Source organism: Syzygium oleosum, unplaced genomic scaffold (genome assembly GCF_021117445.2).
Source record: "Syzygium oleosum isolate NSW1041296 unplaced genomic scaffold, Sole_v2.1 Sole_v2.02, whole genome shotgun sequence".
NCBI classification, from domain to species: domain Eukaryota; kingdom Viridiplantae; phylum Streptophyta; class Magnoliopsida; order Myrtales; family Myrtaceae; genus Syzygium; species Syzygium oleosum.
Genome location: NW_026607486.1, coordinates 2113710 through 2135234, shown reverse-complemented (window position 1 = coordinate 2135234; position 21525 = coordinate 2113710). Strand labels below are relative to the sequence as shown.

The 21525-nt window shown below is 40.0% G+C and overlaps 1 protein-coding gene and 1 pseudogene across 1 annotated transcript; both read left to right on the top strand.

Moving 5' to 3' along the window:
* Positions 1-14972: 14972 nt before the first annotated feature.
* On the top strand, positions 14973-16366 carry LOC115684655 (3-ketoacyl-CoA synthase 4-like; annotated as a pseudogene).
* A 3216-nt stretch (positions 16367-19582) lies between these two features.
* On the top strand, positions 19583-21218 carry LOC115684693 (3-ketoacyl-CoA synthase 4-like). Its single transcript, XM_056308741.1, has one exon. It carries the CDS (start codon positions 19712-19714, stop codon positions 21101-21103), a length of 1392 nt encoding a protein of 463 aa, XP_056164716.1. The 5' UTR covers positions 19583-19711; the 3' UTR covers positions 21104-21218.
* Positions 21219-21525: the final 307 nt, after the last annotated feature.

Below are 21525 nucleotides of genomic sequence, written 5' to 3'. Positions count from 1 at the left end.
TGTCAAATTGGTTTAATAGAATCCTTTCACTAACTCCGTCTAATTTGACTAACAGAAAAGGCTGACGTGGCCTTTTTTTAATTATTTTTTTCTATCCTCTACGTGGCTAAAACAACATCGTTTTGGCCAAATATGATTTTTAATACAAATTTTATTGAAATTAATTTTAAAAAATAAGCTTAAGAAAAGGGATAAACCAAGTAGGCGGTGAGTATGACCAAAAAAAAAAGCAGGTGGTGAGGGCTACAGCCTGATTTGGGTGAGGGTTGCTTCAATCAAGTCCTAAAACCCCTGCTAATGATGGCCCTCAGCTAGGTCTGGGCTGCATGCCCTCGCTTGCATTGAGGCCCGTCGACCCCTGTCGGCCATCCCCACCTTCTCGGCGAGGGTGGGGCGGCGGTGGCGAGGGTTGCAGCCCTCTCCGCCCACCAGGTTTCTCGCTTCACCTTTTTTTAATTAATAATTTAGTTTATTTTTAAATTGAATTAAAATGAAATTTATATTAAAAATCAAATTTTAACAAAAACGACGGTAGAGAAAATAATAAGAAAAAACCATGTTAACATTTTCCGTTACCCCAAATTGGACGAAGTTAATGGAAGAAATCAATTGAATCTGGCAAATTTTAAAATTTGATTGCATATTTTGCAAGCTGTAAGACTCAGTTGCGCTTTCGTGATAATTTTTAGGACTTTCAATGCATATATAGGGAAAAGACCACCAAAAATCCCAAATTATGTCACCTGACACATTTTGTCTGAAACTTTTTTTGTGACACCAAAAATCCAAAACTATACTATTTGTGACACATTTACCCCAATGTACTTTAGTCCATGGGCATTTTCGTCTTTTTGCTTTTTCTTTTTTTTTTCCTTTCCGTGAGGGCCGCCCTCGCCGGATCCGCGAGGGCTACCCTCGCTTGAGTAGGAGAGGTCACCTCGCTCGCCCGACTCGAGCGAGGCGACCTCGCCGGCTCGAGCCAAGGGCGACCCTCGCGCCGACGCCAGGCCGCCCTCGCCGGTCCGGCGAGGGCCGCCCGCGATCCGGCGAGGGCCGTTCTGCGCAGTCGGGCGAGGGTCGCCTCGCTGGGTGAGCGAGGCGGCCCTCGCCCGACTCCGAGCGAGGCGACCCTCGCCACTCAGCGAGGTGGCCCTCACGCCGAAAAAAAAAAAAAAGGAAAAAAAGAAAAAGCAAAAACGATGAAAATGCCCATGGACTAAAGTATATTGGGGTAAATGTGTCACAAATAGCATAGTTTGGGGTTTATTGGTTTATCACAAAAAAAAGTTCAGGGTAAATGTGTCACATGTGGCATAGTTTGGGGTTTTTAGTGGTCTTTTCCCGCATATATATCCCTATTTTTTACCAACTTTTATTTGACTTTCTAAATTAACGGTCCGAATTTACCAATCAATACATAAAATTACCCATCCTTTTTTGGGCGACTTACCAACTTTTCTGCTATCCAAGAAGTTTTGTTTTTTTTTGTTTTTCGATTTACATCAGAAACGTTTTTCTACCTAACCTCTTACATCATTCCAAGCCACAAAGAGAAGGGTCAATAATTTTTACGAACGGCGTCAACAGAAACTTACGGAAAAATGAATCGACAATTTTAAGAATTTTGCATTTATCATCCAGCTCTCGAGGAAAGTTAGGGGTGCATTTGGTTCAGCTTTGCAAATGGGCCGTGGGAAAATGCAAATGCCCTTGGCTTGAAACCCCATTGGGAAATGCAAATTGTGTTTGGTAAAAAATCTTTTGTAAAGGTTCTTTGGCCTAAGTAGTTTAGGTAAATTTTTTTTGACAAGGGGCTTTTGGGTTTAATTTTTTTTATTAAAAAAATCAAACCCTTCGCTGGCTCCGACGAAGGGCTAAGGCCATCGGCTGCCATTGCCTGAGGTCGTGTGACCCCATCGACGAGACCTAAGGTCGTGCGACCCTCGACGACATCTCGTCGCTAGGCCGCGTAAGCTTGCCGGCTCATCGACCCGATCTAGCCTCGTCGGTCACCCTCGTACAAAGAAGATGAATGAAACTAGAAAATTAGAGAATTGGTGAGGTTATTTCGGGAAGGAAAAATATTAGTTTCAGCATTCGGCCAAATGCTAGACCAGTATTGGGCTTTTAGCTTTCCCAAGGCTAGCATTTGGCCAAAAGCCCATTGGGAAGGCTTGCCAAACACCCCAATATGTCCCTTTAGAGGCCAAAAGCCCTTGAAAAAGCTGAACCAAACGCATCCGAAGTCAGCTTTACTTAACCATAGTTTGTCATTTCCAATTGTACGTCATCTGTATAAGTCATCTGCGACTGAGTCAAAACACAACCATTGACCTCCTACCCTCGTCCTGGAGGTCTCACGCAATTTAATTTTATTGAATACGACATTAAATTATTATTCTACTCTCATTTTTGGACCCCATCGGACAGCCGACAACCATGCCACATATTTCTCCCTGGAAAATTTATCAATTATTAATGCTTGTTAGGATACCATTTGTGAGCATATATGACGACAGCTCATATAGGGTCAGGCTTTCACGCCTGCGCATCGTTAGAGCCCACACGTTTGCCTATCAACCTTTTGGTGATCTTACAAGTGCAACAAATGAAATTATTTTTTTCAATGCAATAGAGAGAGATCAATATGGTTTGATCTATTGATGACCACGCGTTAGTATCGTTGTGAAAGCTACATGCTACTGAATTCCATGCTTGGTCAATTTCTTAGCTTTGTATGTATTATATATACACACACACACACACATATATATATATATATATATATATATATATATATATATATATATATACATGTGTGTGTGACGAGTGTAGAACAATGATTCATTTGATTAGTGTTTTTCCATTCGATCAAATTTTTGCATAAGGAGGTCCATATATTTGAGATGTGAGGAGCATAGAAAGAGGAGGGATTGGGCGCAGAGGATAAATTGGCTTAATGTTAATCATTAATCTCTATACTTTATAAGAGAATGAAATAGATACCAAGTACAGATAGTTAACTAATATTACAATCAATGAACATAAGATATATACATATGTGTGTGCATATATAATTTTTTTAATTGGGCGCGTTATCTACATAGATGTAGTAAATTCGAAACCATAATAAGTCATGCAAATAAAAGTCAATAAGTTAATACAAAAACTGATAGTTTGCAATTTACGAAGAAAAGTTAATAATTTCATAAAAGTATTGATAGTTTACATACAAGTTATGCCCCCCAAAAAAAAACAATCAGCCATCGACTTTTTTCACCAATAATTTTTTTGACACTTTAAAAAACTTATTGAAATTTATGATAATGGAAAAAATCCATATCTTTAGGTAGGGAGTGATGGAATGAAAAAATCCACATAAAAACATTTAGATATAACTTATTATCGATGATGAAAATATTTTTTATTGACTAATTATTTCAAGCGATATATGTAATCATTTTTAGGAAAATATTTTATAAACTATTCATTTCCCGTGAAATAAAAGGAGCCGGTAATATACGTGGAAAATTCGTTGGTATTTCTTTAAATCAGGAACAAGCAATAGAGATCATAACTTGGAAAATCATATCTTCCAGAGTCAGATAACTGTAATAATATGGAAATGAAATCACATAAAATTTTATCTAACATCCTAATGACAAAAGCAATCGAATAGAATCATAATCTAGTTGATTATTTCATCCGTCCAATTAATAGGGAACACACATGTGAAAGATCATGAAGTTTGGGTCTTATGTCCAATGTTAAGTATGATTATTTCAATCCGTCCAATTAATTTTCAGGGAACATTTTTGGAAGACAAATCTTTAAAAAAAACTAATTAAATAGATTTTGGAACAAATCTATTTTGATTTGTTGATTTTTTTTGTACTTAAAAAAATTTAAATTTTACTCAAAGTGGATGGTCACAGGTATTCTAAGCTATTCTGTGAAGTTTTAAAATTATTTTTTTTTGGGCACCTAAAAATAAATAAATTTACTTAAAGTGGGTGCCCAAAGGTATTTTAAGCCACTTTTGTGAAGTTTTGAAATTTTTGACTTTTTTGGGCACTTCAAAAAATTAAATTTCACTCAAAGTGGGTGCCCAAAGGTATTCTAAGCCATTTTGTGAAGTTTTGAAATTTTAACTTTTTGTTTTTTTAATTTTTGATTTTTTTTATATTTTTTGATTTTTTTATTTTTGAAAAAATCACCAAATTTCCTATTTTCCCGAAATCTGACTTTTTTTTTTTTCTGGAAATTTTTATGAATTTTTCTGGAAATTTTCAATTTTTATGCATTTTCTGAAAAAAATTAGTGAGATCTCAAAATGTGTTGTAAAGGCCACGAAAAGAGAGAAAATAAGGAGAATGCATTCTGGAAGAGATAAGCTACAAAAAGTAGCTTATCTTTTCTTGCCCAAAACTCATTCTGGAATAAAAAATGCATTACTAAATCAAGAATGCATTCTAAATCAAGTATTTTTAACGAACGCATTTTTATTTCGAGAATGCAAAAATTGCTCCGAATGCATTCGAAATTTTTGAACAAACGCATTTTGTTTCGAATGCATTCTGGAGCAGAATTTCTACTCTAGAATGGATTCCATGCGCGCCCTAATCAATCGAATTTGAGAAACATTTGCCAATTACGTGGGACCTAATGTCTTAATCAATCAATCGCTATCTTTTCTTGTTCCATAAATAAAGAATAAAATAAAAAGTCAGAGTCTTTCTCCAAACTGAGCAAGAGATTCTAACAGCTTCTTATTAATGAAAGGCTTAATTACAACCGGAAAATTTTAAATGGATACATTTATGATAAGTTTATTATAAATTAATTTTTTGATCATAAAAAATCCTAAACTAGTACATCTGTGATAATTTTATCATTAATTAGTTTTCGTTAAATTTTACCATTAAATTTCTGAATTGGATGACATATGGCAATTGATGGGTGTATTAGTTTGGGGTTTTACCCCCGTTTATCATAGGTGTACCTATTTGTAATTTTTCTTGATATTAATCCAATTTAACGGAGGGTGAATTTGTCAAAAATGTACCAGTTTAGGATTTTTAATGGTTAAAAAATTAGTTTGGGGTAAATTTGTCATAAATGTACTGGTTTGGGATTTTTCGTGGTAAAAAAATTAGTTTAGGGTAAATTTGTCATAAATGTACTAGTTTGGAGTTTTTCGTGGTATTAACCCCCGAAAATAGGAAGCAAGTTATTGGTGGGCATAAGTTAGGTTGAGCTTAAGAGCTAGGCGCAATCCGAGCATATAGGAAATAAGTTAGATTGAACGAATTAATCTTTCCAGATCAATACGTTCAACTTCAGAAGTTTGGTCCAAAAAGAAGGGAAAATTCCAAATAAGGATACGAAGTGTCCTCCTTTTTCTCAAATAAGGGCCTAAAGTGAACTTTGTATCAAATAAGGGTCTGGAGTGGCGTGTCAATCTCAAATAAGGGCCTGAAGTAACCATGAGAGTTTCAAATAAGGGCCTAACCTTGTTGGTCGTCGATCGGCGAATTTATTCCGGCCGGTCAAGGGCAGTTTCGTCCAAAGACAATTTTAATTTTAATTTATATTTTCTTTTTTCCTTTTTCTGTTTTTCTCTTTGGCCGGGTCGGTGGTCGACCGGCCATCGGCGAAGCCCGGGAAGGGCGGGGAACCCTTGCCGGCTATCGGCGAGGGACGGCCTTGCTCAGGTGAGGCCAATCTCCCCTCGCCCTAGGCAAGGCCGTCCCTCGCCTGTTGCCGGCGAGGGTGGCCCTCACCAAATCGGGCGAGGGCCGCCCTCGCCCAGCCCTTCCCGAGCTTCGCCGATGGCTGACGCCGGCCACTGGCGAAGAACAAAGAGAAACCAGAAAAAGAAAAAAAAGAAAGAAAAAAGGAAAAAAAATTAAAAGATGAAAAAGCCCTTACCATCTTGAAAGATAGGTCATTCTTTGAAACAGACATAGCCATTTCATGCTCTTTTTTGAAACAAAATCCACTTCAGGCCCTTATTTGAGAAAATGAGAGCACTTCATATCCTTATTTGACACAAAGTCTACTTCGGACACTTATTTGAAAAAATGTAAGCACTTCATGCCATTGTTTGGAATTTTCCCCAAAAAGAATAGAACACTACAGAAATTCTAAAACTGCACACAACTTCCATGTCAATCAAGCACGGTTCAGTGATTCACACAGTCGACTAATCAGTGAAATTGATCATCGGCTACTTTCTGCAAGACTCAGTGTATGGGAAATTGCAGCATCACAATTTACATTATCAAGGAAAGAAGAGAACCGGCGTTCGTACCTTAGAATATTCACGGTTAAGCGAGAATAGGAACTGTAGATGCATTTGAGGAGATGATTTGGCTAACAGCTTAGGCAATTCGAGGGGTTGGTGGATTGATCGGTTCCTCTCACCTTGTAGAAATAATTGTCCTTTTCTTTCCTGGCAAGTTTCCTGGCGAATGATTATCAATATAGAAAGACCTTCATTAACAAGGTGCAGCACTAAGTCAGCAATCAGCATCACCAAAATTGGAACTTTGCTTTTTCAAGACACTTAGGATGATAAACAACATAACCAAGTAAATGAATTCCACTCATCATCATATGGCATTGAATCTCTTAAAACTTACGCTTGCATTAGTCCTGACAAACGATGATTGAGATGAGACTCGGCATTTTTTAACTTGGGTGTAGTACTATTTATAGAAGAGGTCCTTATATATTGTATTAACAATCATCAAACCATATTATCAAGCAAGATTTGATTGGCAATAGTCAATATATCGGAATTCATTTATCAATGGATTTTTTTCTTTCAAGAAATTGAATATAGCTTAATACCTGCATACTCCCGAAAAGATCTATTTCCATCCATCCAAATCATTTCTCCATGCAAAAATGCCATTTAGGAAAAAAAAAAAGTTTGGACCCATTTGACATTCAATGATTTTTTGGGGGAAAAATGTAAAAAAAGTCCTAAACCTTTTGCATTGGTGCCAATTTAGTCATAAACCTTTTTTTGGTGCCAATTCAGTCCTAAACCTTTTGCATTTGTGCCAATTGAGTCCTAAACCTTTTTTTTGTGCCAATTCAGTCCTAAACCTTTTGCATTGGTGCCAATTTAGTCCTAAACCTTTTGCATTGGTGCCAATTCAGTCCTAAACATTTTGTATTGATACATTGAGTTCTAAACCTAAACTTTTTTTTCGGTGACAATTGAGTGCAAAGGTTTAAGATTCAGAACTAAATTGGCATCAAACAAAGGTTTATGACTAAATTGGCACCAATGCAAAATGTTTAAAACTGAATTGGTACAAAAAAAAAGGGTCTAGAGCTAAATTGGCACTAAAAAAAAGGTCTATAGCTAAATTGGCACCAATACAAAAGGTTTATGACTTTTTTAACACTTTTCGTGATTTATGGGGGAATGACTTTTCCTATAAGCAACTAAAAAATCATCTCTCGATAAGCACTTTTACATCATCTTTATCCATCCAATCATTTTCTCCATAACCAATTCTAGTTTTAAAAAAACAAAAAACAAAAAGAATCCTATATTAATTTACACAGTGATTCATTTGGATGGATGGAATGATGTACCCTAATGCAGCTAAAAATTCCTATTTTAAAGATAAATCTTGATTAATATCAACCGTAGGTAGAAAGATTAACGAGTAGAGACATTTGACGAATATTAGCTATATACGTCGTTGGAAGAATTCGTAGACAAGCGGTATCAATAATACCGTCTTAAAATTAGAGATTTTCCGAATCGATATCTAACTTAATGCAGTTGGTTCATTTGGAAATTATGTCCCCAAGATATAATGCCCACACGCCAAAGGTCCTTTTCTTTAGTCTCGTATTAAGAAAAAGTTTATTCAATATAAACTTTAGCCGTATTAAGAAAAAGTTGAACTGATTGGAACTCCACATGACTTCTCACCAAAATAAAACAATAGTAATAATAAAATAAATACAGATAAATATATAAATAAATGATCGAACTTATTATTATACTTATGAAATACCATAACATGTATAGTCATGATTAAACAGCCCACCCATCACGAGGGAATGTCAAATACCCAGGGCTCCGCTTGTTTCGCAAAAAATGAATGATTTTTAGAACATTTTCCTAAAAGCGACCGCTCGAATTGCTTGAATGAATTAGTCATTGAAAAATATTTTTATCATCGACAACAATTTTCGTCTAAACATTTTAATGGACAATGAACATAGTTATCATTTATTCATTTTTGTAAACAATATGAACGATCGTTTTTAGGAAAATGTTTTTCAAATCCTTTATATTCCGCAAAACAAACAGAGTCTATGTACATAGTTATCCAACCTCATCAATATTGAACAGAGATTTGCAAAGTCTAATTAAATTATTTAGCCTATTTTATACTCTCGATATCCATAGCTAGTCTAGCGTTATTCGCATGCATGTCCACTTTCATATGTTACGTGGAAAATCAGTATCCATTTCACTTTTTCATATTTTTTGAATATTACTCCAACAACAAAATAAAATAAAATGAAACTATTATCAAATTATCACGGTACTAAATAATTAAAGGACAAAAATAGATATAACAAGCACATCTCTTATGATATTCCATTAAATCCACTCACTCATGCATGAAGCCACGCGCATGCCCCAACACTAGTATATATACACATGCATTAAAGTCCACTTAGTAATTAATAATTATATATACATAAATTTTGTTAGGTCGCTTAATAACTTATTAATTTAAGGGTCATGCTAATAAAACGGCACCGTGAGAATAACGGTGCATTTTGGATCACCATCTCCTTTTGCAGTACTTACTACAATAATTACTGCAATTTCTTTTCTATCAAATATTGGCTTTCGTTTGCAAACATCTTTCACTAATTTCACACAAACTATGGATGACATATTTTGATCCACAATAAAATAAATGCTATTTAACAATTCATAAATAAAGATATTAAATATCCAATATGTAAATAATAAAGATAAATATGACTTTTGATTTTCTTCAAAGTGTTTTTATTCGTTAAGAACACAGGACACAAACTCTTTTATTTGCACGCTAACACCCAAGTTAGCCTCCTATTTGAAAAAGAAATTTACTTATCTCTTGATTTGGATTTTGACACTAAATGGAAAAGATTAATCAAACTACAATGTGATGTAGAAAGTAAAATCAATACAATTTTTCCATATTGGGGATTACAATTTCTGATACCACAAAAAAAATAACTCAAATACAAATGAACTTAATTATTGAGAAAACCTAACCTTATTGAATACGAGATAATACAATGTGGTCCACTTGAAATTGACAGAATTGACAATTTATCATAAATTTTCCGAAAAAAAAATGTTTGTCATCGCATTGGAACTAGGATTAAATCAAATGTGGTGATTATCTGAATTTTAATAATTGATAATTTTATGTTTATTTTTTTCCTTTTTACTTGCAATTTTTTTTAATGGGAATCCCACTCGGTGGGATTATCCCACCGAGTGGGATTTTGATTTCCCAAGGAAACAGGACGGGGAAAATTGTTCAAAAAGTTTTAAACTTATTTCACTTTTACCAATTCATTTTTAAACCTTTTGATTGTGCTAATTGAATCCCAAACCTTTTCACATTTTGCTAATTGAGTCCATCCGGTCAATTTTGATCGAAAATTGCTGACGTGGACGCCAGCCGTCCTACATGACACGGCCAGCGTTGACATGAACAAATTTTAAATATTTTTAATTTTTAATTTTTATTTTCTTCTCTTTTCATCCTTTAAATTTTTTTTTCCTATTCTCTTCTCTTTTTTTTTCCCTTCGCCGGCCATTGTCGAGCCTCCTTCGCTAGCCTCAGGCGAATGCTGCCCTCGCCGGCCCCTAGGAGGGTGACCCTCCCTCGAGGCCGGCGACTGCGGCCCACGCTTGAGGTTAGCCATTGATGAGGCTCGGCGGAGGGAAAAAAGAAAAAAAGAAAAGAAGATAAAAGAAAAAAAAAGTAAAGAAGGGAAAGATAAGAAAAGAAAAAAAAGGCAAAAATAATTTTTTTTGAAAAATATTAAAATATTTTAAAATTTGTCAACGTTAACGATTTCTGGCTAAAATTGATTAGATAGACTCAATTGGCAAAATGTGAAAAGGTTTAGAAGTCAATTAACACAATTAAAAAGTTTAGGACTGAATTGGCAAAATTGCAATAGGGTTGAGTATTTGTGTACAATTTTCTCAACCAGGCGGTCGTCCGAATCAAACCAAACTGGCCAGTTCAGGGCGGTTCCTGGGGGCACCGGTCCAATTCTAGGTGTGGAACCACCCACCTAGACCGGACCAATTTTTTCTAAAATTTGTTTAAATTGTTTTATTTATTAAAAATCTGTTAAAAAAACCCCCTAATATATCTCCCAATTGAGACTTAAGTAGTCGGTTGAGGGGTTGTCGTACGACGAAAGTGGGCTGCAGCGGCGTTAGACAGAGAATGGCGACGACGAATGCTCAGAATGTGGATTGACGTTCGGCAAAGGAACGCCGGAGACTTCACGGGAGGGAAGTCATTACTTCGCCGGAAAAAGAAGCTCGCCCTCGCAGTGAACTTCCGATTTTGCCTTAGAAGACTTCCTCCACAAATGAATTTATGGCGTGAATGAATGTTTGTACCTTTATTGGTGAATGCCAATATACGTGGGTGTGGACGCGGTGAGGAAGTAAAGTGGAGTTGATGGATTCTACTCCGCGCAAAAGTACGTAGCATGCGAAGAAGGAAGAGAAGCCTTCATGGATGTCCCTCCTTTTCCTCCGTACCTGCTTCTTTTCTTTTATATATAAAAGTAAACAAATCTCCCGTGCATACGTGAGATTTTGGTAGGATCACTACCAACTGTTCTAAAAACTTAAACTATTAGATGAAGACATGATTTAATATTGAATTACTCTAACAGTCCCCTTCACGCTTAGACTGGTATTTTTGCCTAGCACTAAGCATTGATATATTTAATTAGGGAGGCAATTGGGGTCTGGAAATGTTTGAACTTAAGACCTCTAGCTCTGATACCATGTGAGATTTTGGTGAAATCACTGTCAACTGTTCTAAAAGCTTAAACTATTAGATTAAGGCATGATTTAATATTTAATTACTCTAATCGCATGATCATTTTAAGTTGGTAAAAATTTGGATCGGCAATTTTTTATTTTTGGCCGGTGGCCAGCGACTGGCCACAGAGGAGGGACGACCTCGCAGGAGGCTAGCAAAGCTTAAGCTCGCCGGCCTTGGACGAGCTGAAGCCTCGCCGGCCTTGGACGAGCTCAAGCCTCGCCGCCTTAGGCGATGCTCAAGCCTCGCCGATCTCGCGAGCCTCGAGCTCACCACCTTTAGGCCTCGAGCTTCGCCAATCGGTTGAGCCTCGAGCTCACCGACCTCGGGCAAGCTCGACCCGAATTGGAGCCTCATCGAAATCAGACAAGCGCGAGCCTCGCATGATTGACGAGCTCGAGCTTCGCTGGCCTTCGGCAAATTCGTCCCTCGCCTGTGGCTAGTCATCGGCCATCGTCATGGCTGGCCACCAACCAAAAATAAAGGAAAAACAAAAAAAAAATTAAAAATTCAATTTTAAAAAATAAAAATATTAAAATTAAAATTATAAAAATGAGTGCACAAAGTAAATTCAAATCAGATTATATATATCAATCGAAAAATATTTTTTAGTTCATTTTGAGGTTTCAGTCAAACTCCGGAAAATTTTCTCATTTTCTTGGAAAGTTACTTCGTGGAAAACATTTTCTAAAAATGTTGTATTTTGGGCCAAAAAAACGGAGCCTCAATTTAAAAAAAAATTATAAAAATTGTCCACTAGCTTTGTATTGCATGGAAATGTTTTAATAGTATAATTTTTTTAAAAAATCATAAGAAACAAATTTTCTTAATCGGGTTAAATAGAAAAGTGTTTTAGCAATATAGATCGGGTACGGGTCGGGTCAAGTATGGATCGAGATATTTACATTACAAAAAATTGGGTTATAAACGGGTTAATGGGTCAATTTTAGCCGGATCATTTATGACCCGATCAAAATCTGATCCGACTCACCCATTATCGCGACTTACCCTCGGGTGCACCACCTAGGGGTTCGGCTAATGGATTACTAAGTTTAAACGTAACTCGAGCTTTCCCAAGCCCATATCAATTCGCGACTTAGGGTTCAATTTTTAACGTGCAAATGATTTTCATTTCGGAGTCGCCACTAATCTATTTACGGTAGGTCAATTAGAAACCAAATAAAGTATAGGGAAATGTACTTTATTCTTACGAATCAGAGATTATGAGTACGGGGACTTGATTACACTAATGCCCTTTCGGTACCTTTTCTTTTTATAAAAATATTTAAGCAGATAGTCTGGATCCATTTATTACTACCTAACATGTGGGGTGATCATGTGGGTGCGCAAACCACCAATTTAACAGCCAATAAAGAAAGTCGTAAATAAATTACTTACTTAGGAGAATAACGTACCTTTTAGCAACGTAAGCATTTGCATTGTTAGCTAGAAAATCACACAAACAATCCTAATATGATTTCTAATTAACAAAGCAATTCACACAATTTGTTCTTAGGGTTTTCGCTTTATTAAAATGAAAACTAATCTACGTGCAAAATATGACATGGAATTAATGAAACCTAACATGCGAACTATATGTCATGCGACGATATGACCTAATTCTAATGACGGGCAAATGATGCATTTTTGGAATTTTTCAATGAAATTCGGAATTAAAAAAATGCATAAATTAACATGCAATCTATCCTAGAAAAGACAATTTAATCTATCCTAAAGTGACTCCTTTTTTGGATATTTTTATGAAAATTCGAAATTCTAAAATACCCTAAATAATCTATTAGGACTAGAATAACCCCTAATTTAAACTAGGAAATAAACTACCCTAAATCCCAATTTAAATTAAGCAATTATCTTATCTTCTAGATATATTCAGGATTTCCTAAACGTGCAAAATTTCTAATTTAAATTCTAACCAATATTTTTTAGATTTTCTTTTTAAAAGGGAAATAAATCATGCACAGGATAGCAATCACATACCAACCGATCCACATAATCCGCAAGATCCATTTTATTATGTTCAAATTAGGGGCTAACGATCATATCTATATAGTCACAGATATCGATGGAAAACCAACCGTTTGAATTTGGAAAGCAAATAAGATGTATTATCGTATCCAAGTAGTTATGGATAAGATAACAATCTTTCGTACCGCCGTGTATTGTACCTCAGGGTTAAGGTCAGATAGTCGTCTAGGTACGTTGCTAAATTAGGAAAAACTTTCAATTTGGGGTATTTTAGAATATTGCGGATATCACGTGCATTATCCCTAAGATATTTAACAATGCACCAAAGATATCCACAAAATATTCAAACGCCGAAAAATAAGGAAATTAAATATTCTAAGAATATTGGATGAGAATCTTACCTAATTTCGCGAATAATTTCCGAGTTTGAATCGTCTCGGGATCGGACTCGTGGATTGGGGCTCGGCGGTATGGTCGTGGGCTCCTCGGTGTGATTTGCGTGGCCAAGGCTGGCGGTGTACCTTGAAATGTGTTGATAATGATGCCCTCTCGGTGAATCCAAGTCAACAATCGGACCTCTCTTTGAAACTTCACTGAATTTGGCTTTGAGATTCACTCAACGAACCTATTGGACTTGTCACCGCTTAAGTGGCGAATAGCTTTCTTCGAGTTAAGCACTACGCCAAGGGTCGCGAAGGGCTGCTGGATACGGTGCTCGTGGAATCCACGGCAAATTGCTGGCTGCTCCGGGAACCTGTAAGAAAATTTACAACAAGGCAAAGAACCAATCGAAACGCGGTTGAGGACTGGCTTTGTGTGGCGAAATTGCTGGACCTCTCGAAAACCTGTAAAAAGACACACGGGTTTTGTATGAAATTTTAATAGCTCCCTGGTGTGTCGAAGTTGCTGGTCTGGTTCACTGAGGACACGGCACAGCTCGCGGTGGGCTCGGTTTACATTGATTTTCTGATCAACGCGGCGAGTGACTCGGACCAGGAAACCAGCGAAACAGCAGATCGTCTTAGGGTGGTGCCGCGGCGCTGGATCAAGCGCGGTTCGTTGCAGGGGCAGCGACGGGTCGTTGGGTCAGGAAGTACGGCATGGACCGTCGCAGTGCAGCTCACGTACTCATCATTCGCGGTGCAACAACTCTGGGTCGGCGTCGTCTTGCGGCTGGGCTTCTCGGCGGACAACGCATTGCAGGGCAAAGCAGGGGCAGCAGCAACTCGCCTGGGCAAGGGCCTTCGCGGTGTAGGGCGGCGATAGCATCGCAGGCAAGATGACGATCGTGCGAGCAACAGGATTACGCGATGATTCAAGCTCAAATTAAGACAGCCAAAGCCTTATAGACTTGCGATTTTCGGCCCCTATCCTCTGAGTGAGCCGAGTTTCGTTCGGTATTCGAGCTCGTATTACGCGATGGATCTTCAGCTTACTCGCTACCGCCTATCGGACATGGAATGCAATTAACCTATATGAACCTAAATTATATGCTATGCAATTTTAATATTTTTGTTTAGGGGTTAAAATTTAATCTCTAATTTTCTGTGCAATTAATCACAAAATGGTTAGCCAAAATTTACGTGCCAACACCCATTTGACAGATCTATGGTGCGGTCAACTAGGGTTTCCCTTAACGGCATAGAGTTTACCAATTATAACGGCATATTTACCAATTGCCAGTGGATTGATTTATTGAAGAGTGACGGCACCTGCATGAAAGCTGTGCCAGTGCAAGAAGAAGCTTCCCAATGCTCTTTCCCTGATTCCCTAAACTCTCAACTTTCAAACCTATCCACGTAGAAAAGGGTGACGAACCCTAGATCCCACCAAAACCAAAAGCACTAACGGAGGAGCTACTGAGACATGAAACTCATCAAACCCATCTTCCAAATCCTCCATATTACCTCCACAGCATGCCCCTTCATCTCCGCTTTCGCTCCCTCTCTCGCTTCTCTCTCCTTGTTCATTCCTTTCGCATTCGTCGGCATCGTCGTCCTCTCGTGCTACTGCTATTGTCACCTGACCCCGGTTTTCCTTATCGACTACTTGTGCTTCAAGCCGAGCTCCGACTGCAAGTGCACGTACGGAGTCTCGGAGAGCTTCGTGCGCAGGAGCCGGCGCTTCGGCCCTAAGAGTGTGGAGTTCATGCGGAAGATATACCTCAAGTCGGGCCTCGGGGATGAGACGTACGGCCCGCCCTTCATGTTCCGAACCGACTACGAGGAGGCGAGGCTGGAGTCCGCCGAGCAAGAAGCCCGGGAAGGCATCTTCTCGGCGGTCGACTCGCTCCTCGCAAAGACCACCATCCACCCGCAGGCCATCGACGTGCTGATAGTCACGTGCGGGAGCTTCTCGCCGTCGCCGTCGCCGTCTCTCTCGTCGCTCATCGTGAATCGTTACAAGCTCAGGCCCGACGTCAAGGCGTATGACTCGAGCGGCATGGGATGTAGCTCCGGCGTGCTCTCTATAGACCTGGCGCCGAAAATCCGGCGTCACAGCGGAAGTGTCCATTATGCCCTCGAGGTGATAACTGAGAGCATCAGCCTGAACTGGTATTTTGGGGATAACCGGTCAATGCTCATGAGAAACTGCATCTTCTGTGTCGGCTGCGCCGCCGCATTGTTGATCAACGAGCCAGCCCGCTGCCCTGCCGCAAAGTTCGAGCTCGTTCGCTCACTCAGGACTCACCATGGGCCGACGACTGTGCTGACAGGGCCACGTTCCAGGAAGAGGATGACGAGGGCAACACTGGAATTGCGCTCACCAAGGATTTGGTTCGTGCCGCCGCAACTAACCTCCTCGAACACATCAAGATACTCGCTCCCCGTGTCCTGCCACCGAGCCAGCTCGTCTCCGACGCATGTTCAGCGCTTGTCTCGACATTATCTCGCAGGTATGTGAAACTGGCGGTGCCGGACTTCACGACATCCTTCGAGCACATTTGCATACACTCGGGCGGGAAGGCAGTGATCGAGCAGGTGGCACAGGTCCTGCGGCTGAGCGCCGAGGTCACCGAGCCGGCTTGGATGAGCCTGCAACGGTTCGGCAACTCATCAAGCAGTCTAGTGTTCTATGAGTTGGCATATTTCTAAGCGAAGAGGAGGATCGAGAGAGGGGACAGAGTGTGGATGCTGGAGTTCAGGACCGGATTTAAGGTGGGAAGTTTGGCGTGGAGGTCGCTGAGGAGTTCGTGCGAGGAAGAGGAGGATAATCCGTTGAGCGATTGCATTTGTAGGTACCCAATAAGTGCCGGGTGAAACTTTTATTGGTCTTAATTCTAAGTCATAATAATTGTTGGACTTGACCAGGTCCAACCCAATTATGTGGTCTAGTATATTATTTAACATTTGATATGGGCCTGATTTGATTAAATATACTATGGGCGTATATATTTGTAACATCGAATTAGGCATGTAGAACTCATATTTTAAACATTGATGGACAGTAGAGATTTGGCAGCTCCATGATTGGTCCCATCACTTCCTCAATATAAGGTTTCTTTTTGGTGGAGAATGTTGGCATCCAATTATCAAACTTCCCCAATTTTCCATAAAATTATTGAGAGAAAAATGCACAAACATTATAGAGGAGAGTTATGAAAATTTATACCCACATGATGACATCTTCTTTCTTATTGGATCAATAACGACATCCTTTGATTCGGGTACCATAAACTTATCAATTTTAATCTCATGTTCACGTGATTGAGAGCTCCTATTATTCTAACAATAAATTGAGTAATTTTTTTTTATTATTTTGGGAGAATTCTTTTATAATTACGTGTTTTTAATATCACTTAAACTTATCTGCATCTGCTGTTCATCGAATGTATTTGACTTCTACGGAATTGTGGCTATAAGTGGATCGAAATCTTCTTGATTTAAAAGGTAAACTGACGTCCAAGATTACACTTTTTCGAGAAAAATGACACGCAGTGGCATTACTCACGAGTGAAAAATCGGAGGAATGCAAATCTAATTTCCATTGCGTTCTTACCGTTTTCTTTTTCGTTTCTTCTTTTCCATCGACACCGTTAGTCACCCAAAAAAATAAAAAAAAGAATTGCCATCCTCCACCATGCAGTTGCCTTAGCAGTTACCATCAGTTACCACCATTTTCCACTCCACGTCACTCTTTTCTCATGATGTTATTAGTTAATGGTTTAATGACTATTTAAGTGCTAAAATGTATCGGCTATGAAAAAAGATGAAAATGCGCAATTCTATTGAGAAGTTACAATTCCTTCAAAGATGTGTGACTCTTACGAAGTGGAATGTGCTTTGATGAAATGCACCGATCGATAGCCTGTATAAATAGACTCTGATCGTCTCTCCACCAAAGACAACAAACGGTTGTATTCTATCATCCATCAGATATGAAATGTTAAGAAAAAAGTATGTTAAGGGGAAAAGTGGGTTAAGGGGAGAAATCAAATTTCTTTGTTTCTTCTGTTTTTGCAACAATCATTTCAAAGGGTATTGCTATGGATAAATGTATGTCTTCATTCCTTTTATTATGAAAAATCATGAAGATCTAACATCCCTATAATTCTGTTTTTTTCCTCGTAAAAGAATTACGTTAACGCTTAAGACTCACCTCACTAGCTGCACCAACCTCACGCGATCCCATGTCGGAGGTGACTAGAGTTCCCTGACCTCCGACTGTTATATGACGGTGCATGCCCACATACAGAGGGAGAGAGAGAGAAAAAGAGGAGCTCCAAAGGTAGGAGGTGACGGTCGTGAGTAGCAAGGGAGGACGGCGGAGCGACGCAGAGGAGGGACCAAGCGTGGCGGAGCCAGGCATGGGGAGAGGGAGAGGGAGAGGGGAGGTAAGGTTCTATTTTTTACACGTAAATTTTCTGAAGCATAGGAGATATTTTGGTCAATTCGGAGTCATTGGACTCTCTAGCCCGAAAAGATTTGAGGCAGTGAAAATCAGAATAACACGAATGGAAATTCGCGATGCTAGCGAAACTCGTAAGAACATGCGAAAGGGCACACGCACGAACTCAAGAGAGCTGTACTGTTAATATTTTGTCATCAAATCAAAGTTCAAAGGGCAAGCAGTCTTACAAGAGCGAAAGGAAAAAATGTTTATTTATATTCCTTAAACTTTAGGACCATGATGATGTCGAAATAAGATGGCTTTTGTTAACAGGTGCTGCCGCATGCACTTTGTTAAACATACCTGATAAAATTTATCATTTTCAGAAATTGTATTTCTCGTGTTGTGTGTTGTGGAAAATGATAAAAATGGTCCCCGAATTTTGGCTTGATGTGAAATGTGTTTCCCAAACTTTTAATTTGTTCAATATGATTCCTGAACTTTAACCCAACGTGCAATGTTGTTCCTGAACTTTTGATTTATTCAATGTGGTCCCTGAACTTTTGGTACATGTTTTGTTTAGTCCCTGAACTATATGGAAATGTTCAACGTTGTCCTTAAACTTGAATTAATAGAATGACAATATTGAACATTTTTATGTAGTCCATGAACTAAATTAAACATGTACCAAAAGTCCATGAACCACATTAAACATATTAGATGTTCGGGGGCCACATTGAACAAATTAAAAGTTTAGAGACCACATTGTACATTCGGCCAAAGTTCATGAACTATTTGTATTATTATCCCTATGTATTATCGGTATATTAGAAATGAAAAAGTTTTTTTCATTAGGTATGATTAGCCAATGTCCAGGAGCACTTATGAAGAAGACCCAAATAAGACATCCATCAAATAACAAAATTATAAATCTATCAAACATCATATGAAAATCAAAACTAGATATACCCGGCATGAGGATCCTATCCTATGTGAGGGACATCCATATAGAAATATCTGCACCACAACCTTGCGACTTGTGAGCGACTTGTGCAAACTATTCGGGCGAAACAACTAGAAATATTTGCTGGAGAGACTTCATGGAGGGAAGTCATAACTTCGCTGGAAAAGGTGCTCGGCCTCGCACCGAACTTCAGAATTTTGCCTTAAAAGACTTCCTCCACGAATGAATTTATGGCGTGAATGAATGTCGTACCTGTATTGCGGCGAATACCTAGATACGAGGTTGCGGACGCGGTGAAGGAAGTAAAGTGAGTAAGTATCGTGCGAAGAAGGAAGAAGAGCCTTCATGGATGTTCCTCCTTTTTCTCTGTACCTGCTGCTGCTTCTTCTTTTTACATATAGAAGGAGAAAAATCTCCCACGCACCATCATTCAAAGTTGTTAAAAATTTGGATCCGAGATTGTGGGGGGGATTTCCTTTCCTCGAGAAAAATCTCCCACGCCCTGACTCACCGTTGCTACCGGCAGAGTCTCGGTGCAGTCAGCTAGGGTTTTTCCCTTGATTTAATGCGGAGTTACCAACTACCAACTGCAGCACATTTGTATCGGCGCCTACGATATATACCAATTACAGGTGGATTGATTTATTGAAGAGCGACGGCACCTGCATAAAAACCGTGCAAGAAGAAACTTCCCAATGCTCTTTCCCTCATCCCATCGACTCCCAACTCTCAAACCTATCCACATACCAAAGGGGTGACGAACCCTAGATCCCACCAAAACCAAAAACCCTAACGGAGGAGCTACCAAGACATGAAACTCATCAAACCCATCCTCCAAATCCTCCAGATTACCTCCACAGCATGCCCCTTCATCTCCGCTTTCGTTCCCTCTCTCGCTTCTCTCTCCTTGTTCATTCCTTTCGCATTCGTCGGCATCGTCGTCCTCTCGTGCTACTGCTACTGTCGCCCGACCCCGGTTTTCCTTATCGACTACTCGTGCTTCAAGCCGAGCTCCGACCGCAAGTGCACGTACGGAGTCTCGGAGAGCTTCGTGCGCAGGAGCCGGCGCTTCAGCCCCGAGAGCGTGGAGTTCATGCGGAAGATATACCTCAAGTCAGGCCTCGGGGACGAGACGTACGGCCCGCCCTTCATGCTCCGAACCGACTACGAGGAGGCGAGGCTGGAGTCCGCCAAGCAAGAAGCCCGGGAAGGTATCTTCTCGGCAGTCGACTCGCTCCTCGCAAAGACCGCCGTCCACCCGCAGGCCATCGATGTGCTGATAGTGACGTGTGGGAGCTTCTCGCTGTCGCCGTCTCTCTCGTCGCTCATCGTGAATCGTTACAAGCTCAGGCCCGACGTCAAGGCATATGACTTGAGCGGCATGGGATGTAGCTCCGGCGTGCTCTCTATAGACCTGGCGGCGAAAGTCCTGCGTCACAGCGGAAATGTCCATTATGCCCTCGTGGTGATAACTGAGAGCATCAGCCTGAACTGGTATTCTGGGGATAACCGGTCAATGCTCGTGAGCAACTGCATTTTCCGTGTTGGCTGCGCCGCCGCATTGTTGACCAGCGAGCCAGCCCGCCGCCCTGCCGCAAAGTTCGAGCTCGTTCGCTCACTCAGGACTCACCATGGGGCCGACGACCGCTCTTACAGGGCCGCGTTCCAGGAAGAGGACGACGAGGGCAACACTGGGATTGCGCTCACCAAGGATTTGGTTCGTGCCGCCGCAACTAACCTCCACGAACACATCAAGATACTCGCTCCTCGTGTCCTGCCGCGGAGCCAGCTCGTCTCCTACGCATGCTCAGTGCTCGTCTCGGCATTATCTCACGGGCATGTGAAACCGGTGGTGCCGGACTTCACGACGTCCTTTGAGCACATTTGCATACACACGGGCGGGAAAGCAGTGATCGAGCAGGTGGCACGGGTTCTGCAACTGAGCAACGGGGCCACCGAGCCAGCTCGGATGAGCCTGCACCGGTTCGGCAACACATCGAGCAGCCTAGTGTTCTACGAGCTGGCGTACTTTGAGGCGAAGAGGAGGATCGAGAGAGGGGACAGAGTGTGGATGCTGGCGTTCGGGACTGGATTTAAGGTGGGAAGCTTGGTGTGGAGGTCGCTGAGGAGTTCAGGCGAGGAAGAGGAGGAGGATAATCCGTGGAACGATTGCATTTGTAGGTACCCAATAAGTGCTGGTTGAAAGTTTGTCGATCTTCATTCTAAGTCATAAATTGAGTGATTTTTTTGTTTCCTTTCGGAGAATTCTTTTATAATAAGATCACTTAAACTTATTTGCATCTGTTCATCAAATGTATTTGACTTCTAGGAATTGTGGTTGCAAGTAGATCGAAATCTTATCGATCCAAAAGGTAAATTGATGTCCCGAATAACACTTTTTTGAGAAAAAGCGAAGCGACGCACAGTGGCATTACTGACGAGTGAAATATGAAGATACAAATCTATTTTTCATTGTGTTCTTACCCTTTTCTTTTTCTTTTCTTTTCTTCTTTTCCATTGAAAATGAGAATAACACGAACTGAAATTCGCAATACAAGTAAAACTCATAAAATATGCCAAAGGGCACACGCATGAACTCAAGAATAAGGACACTACAAGTGTCAA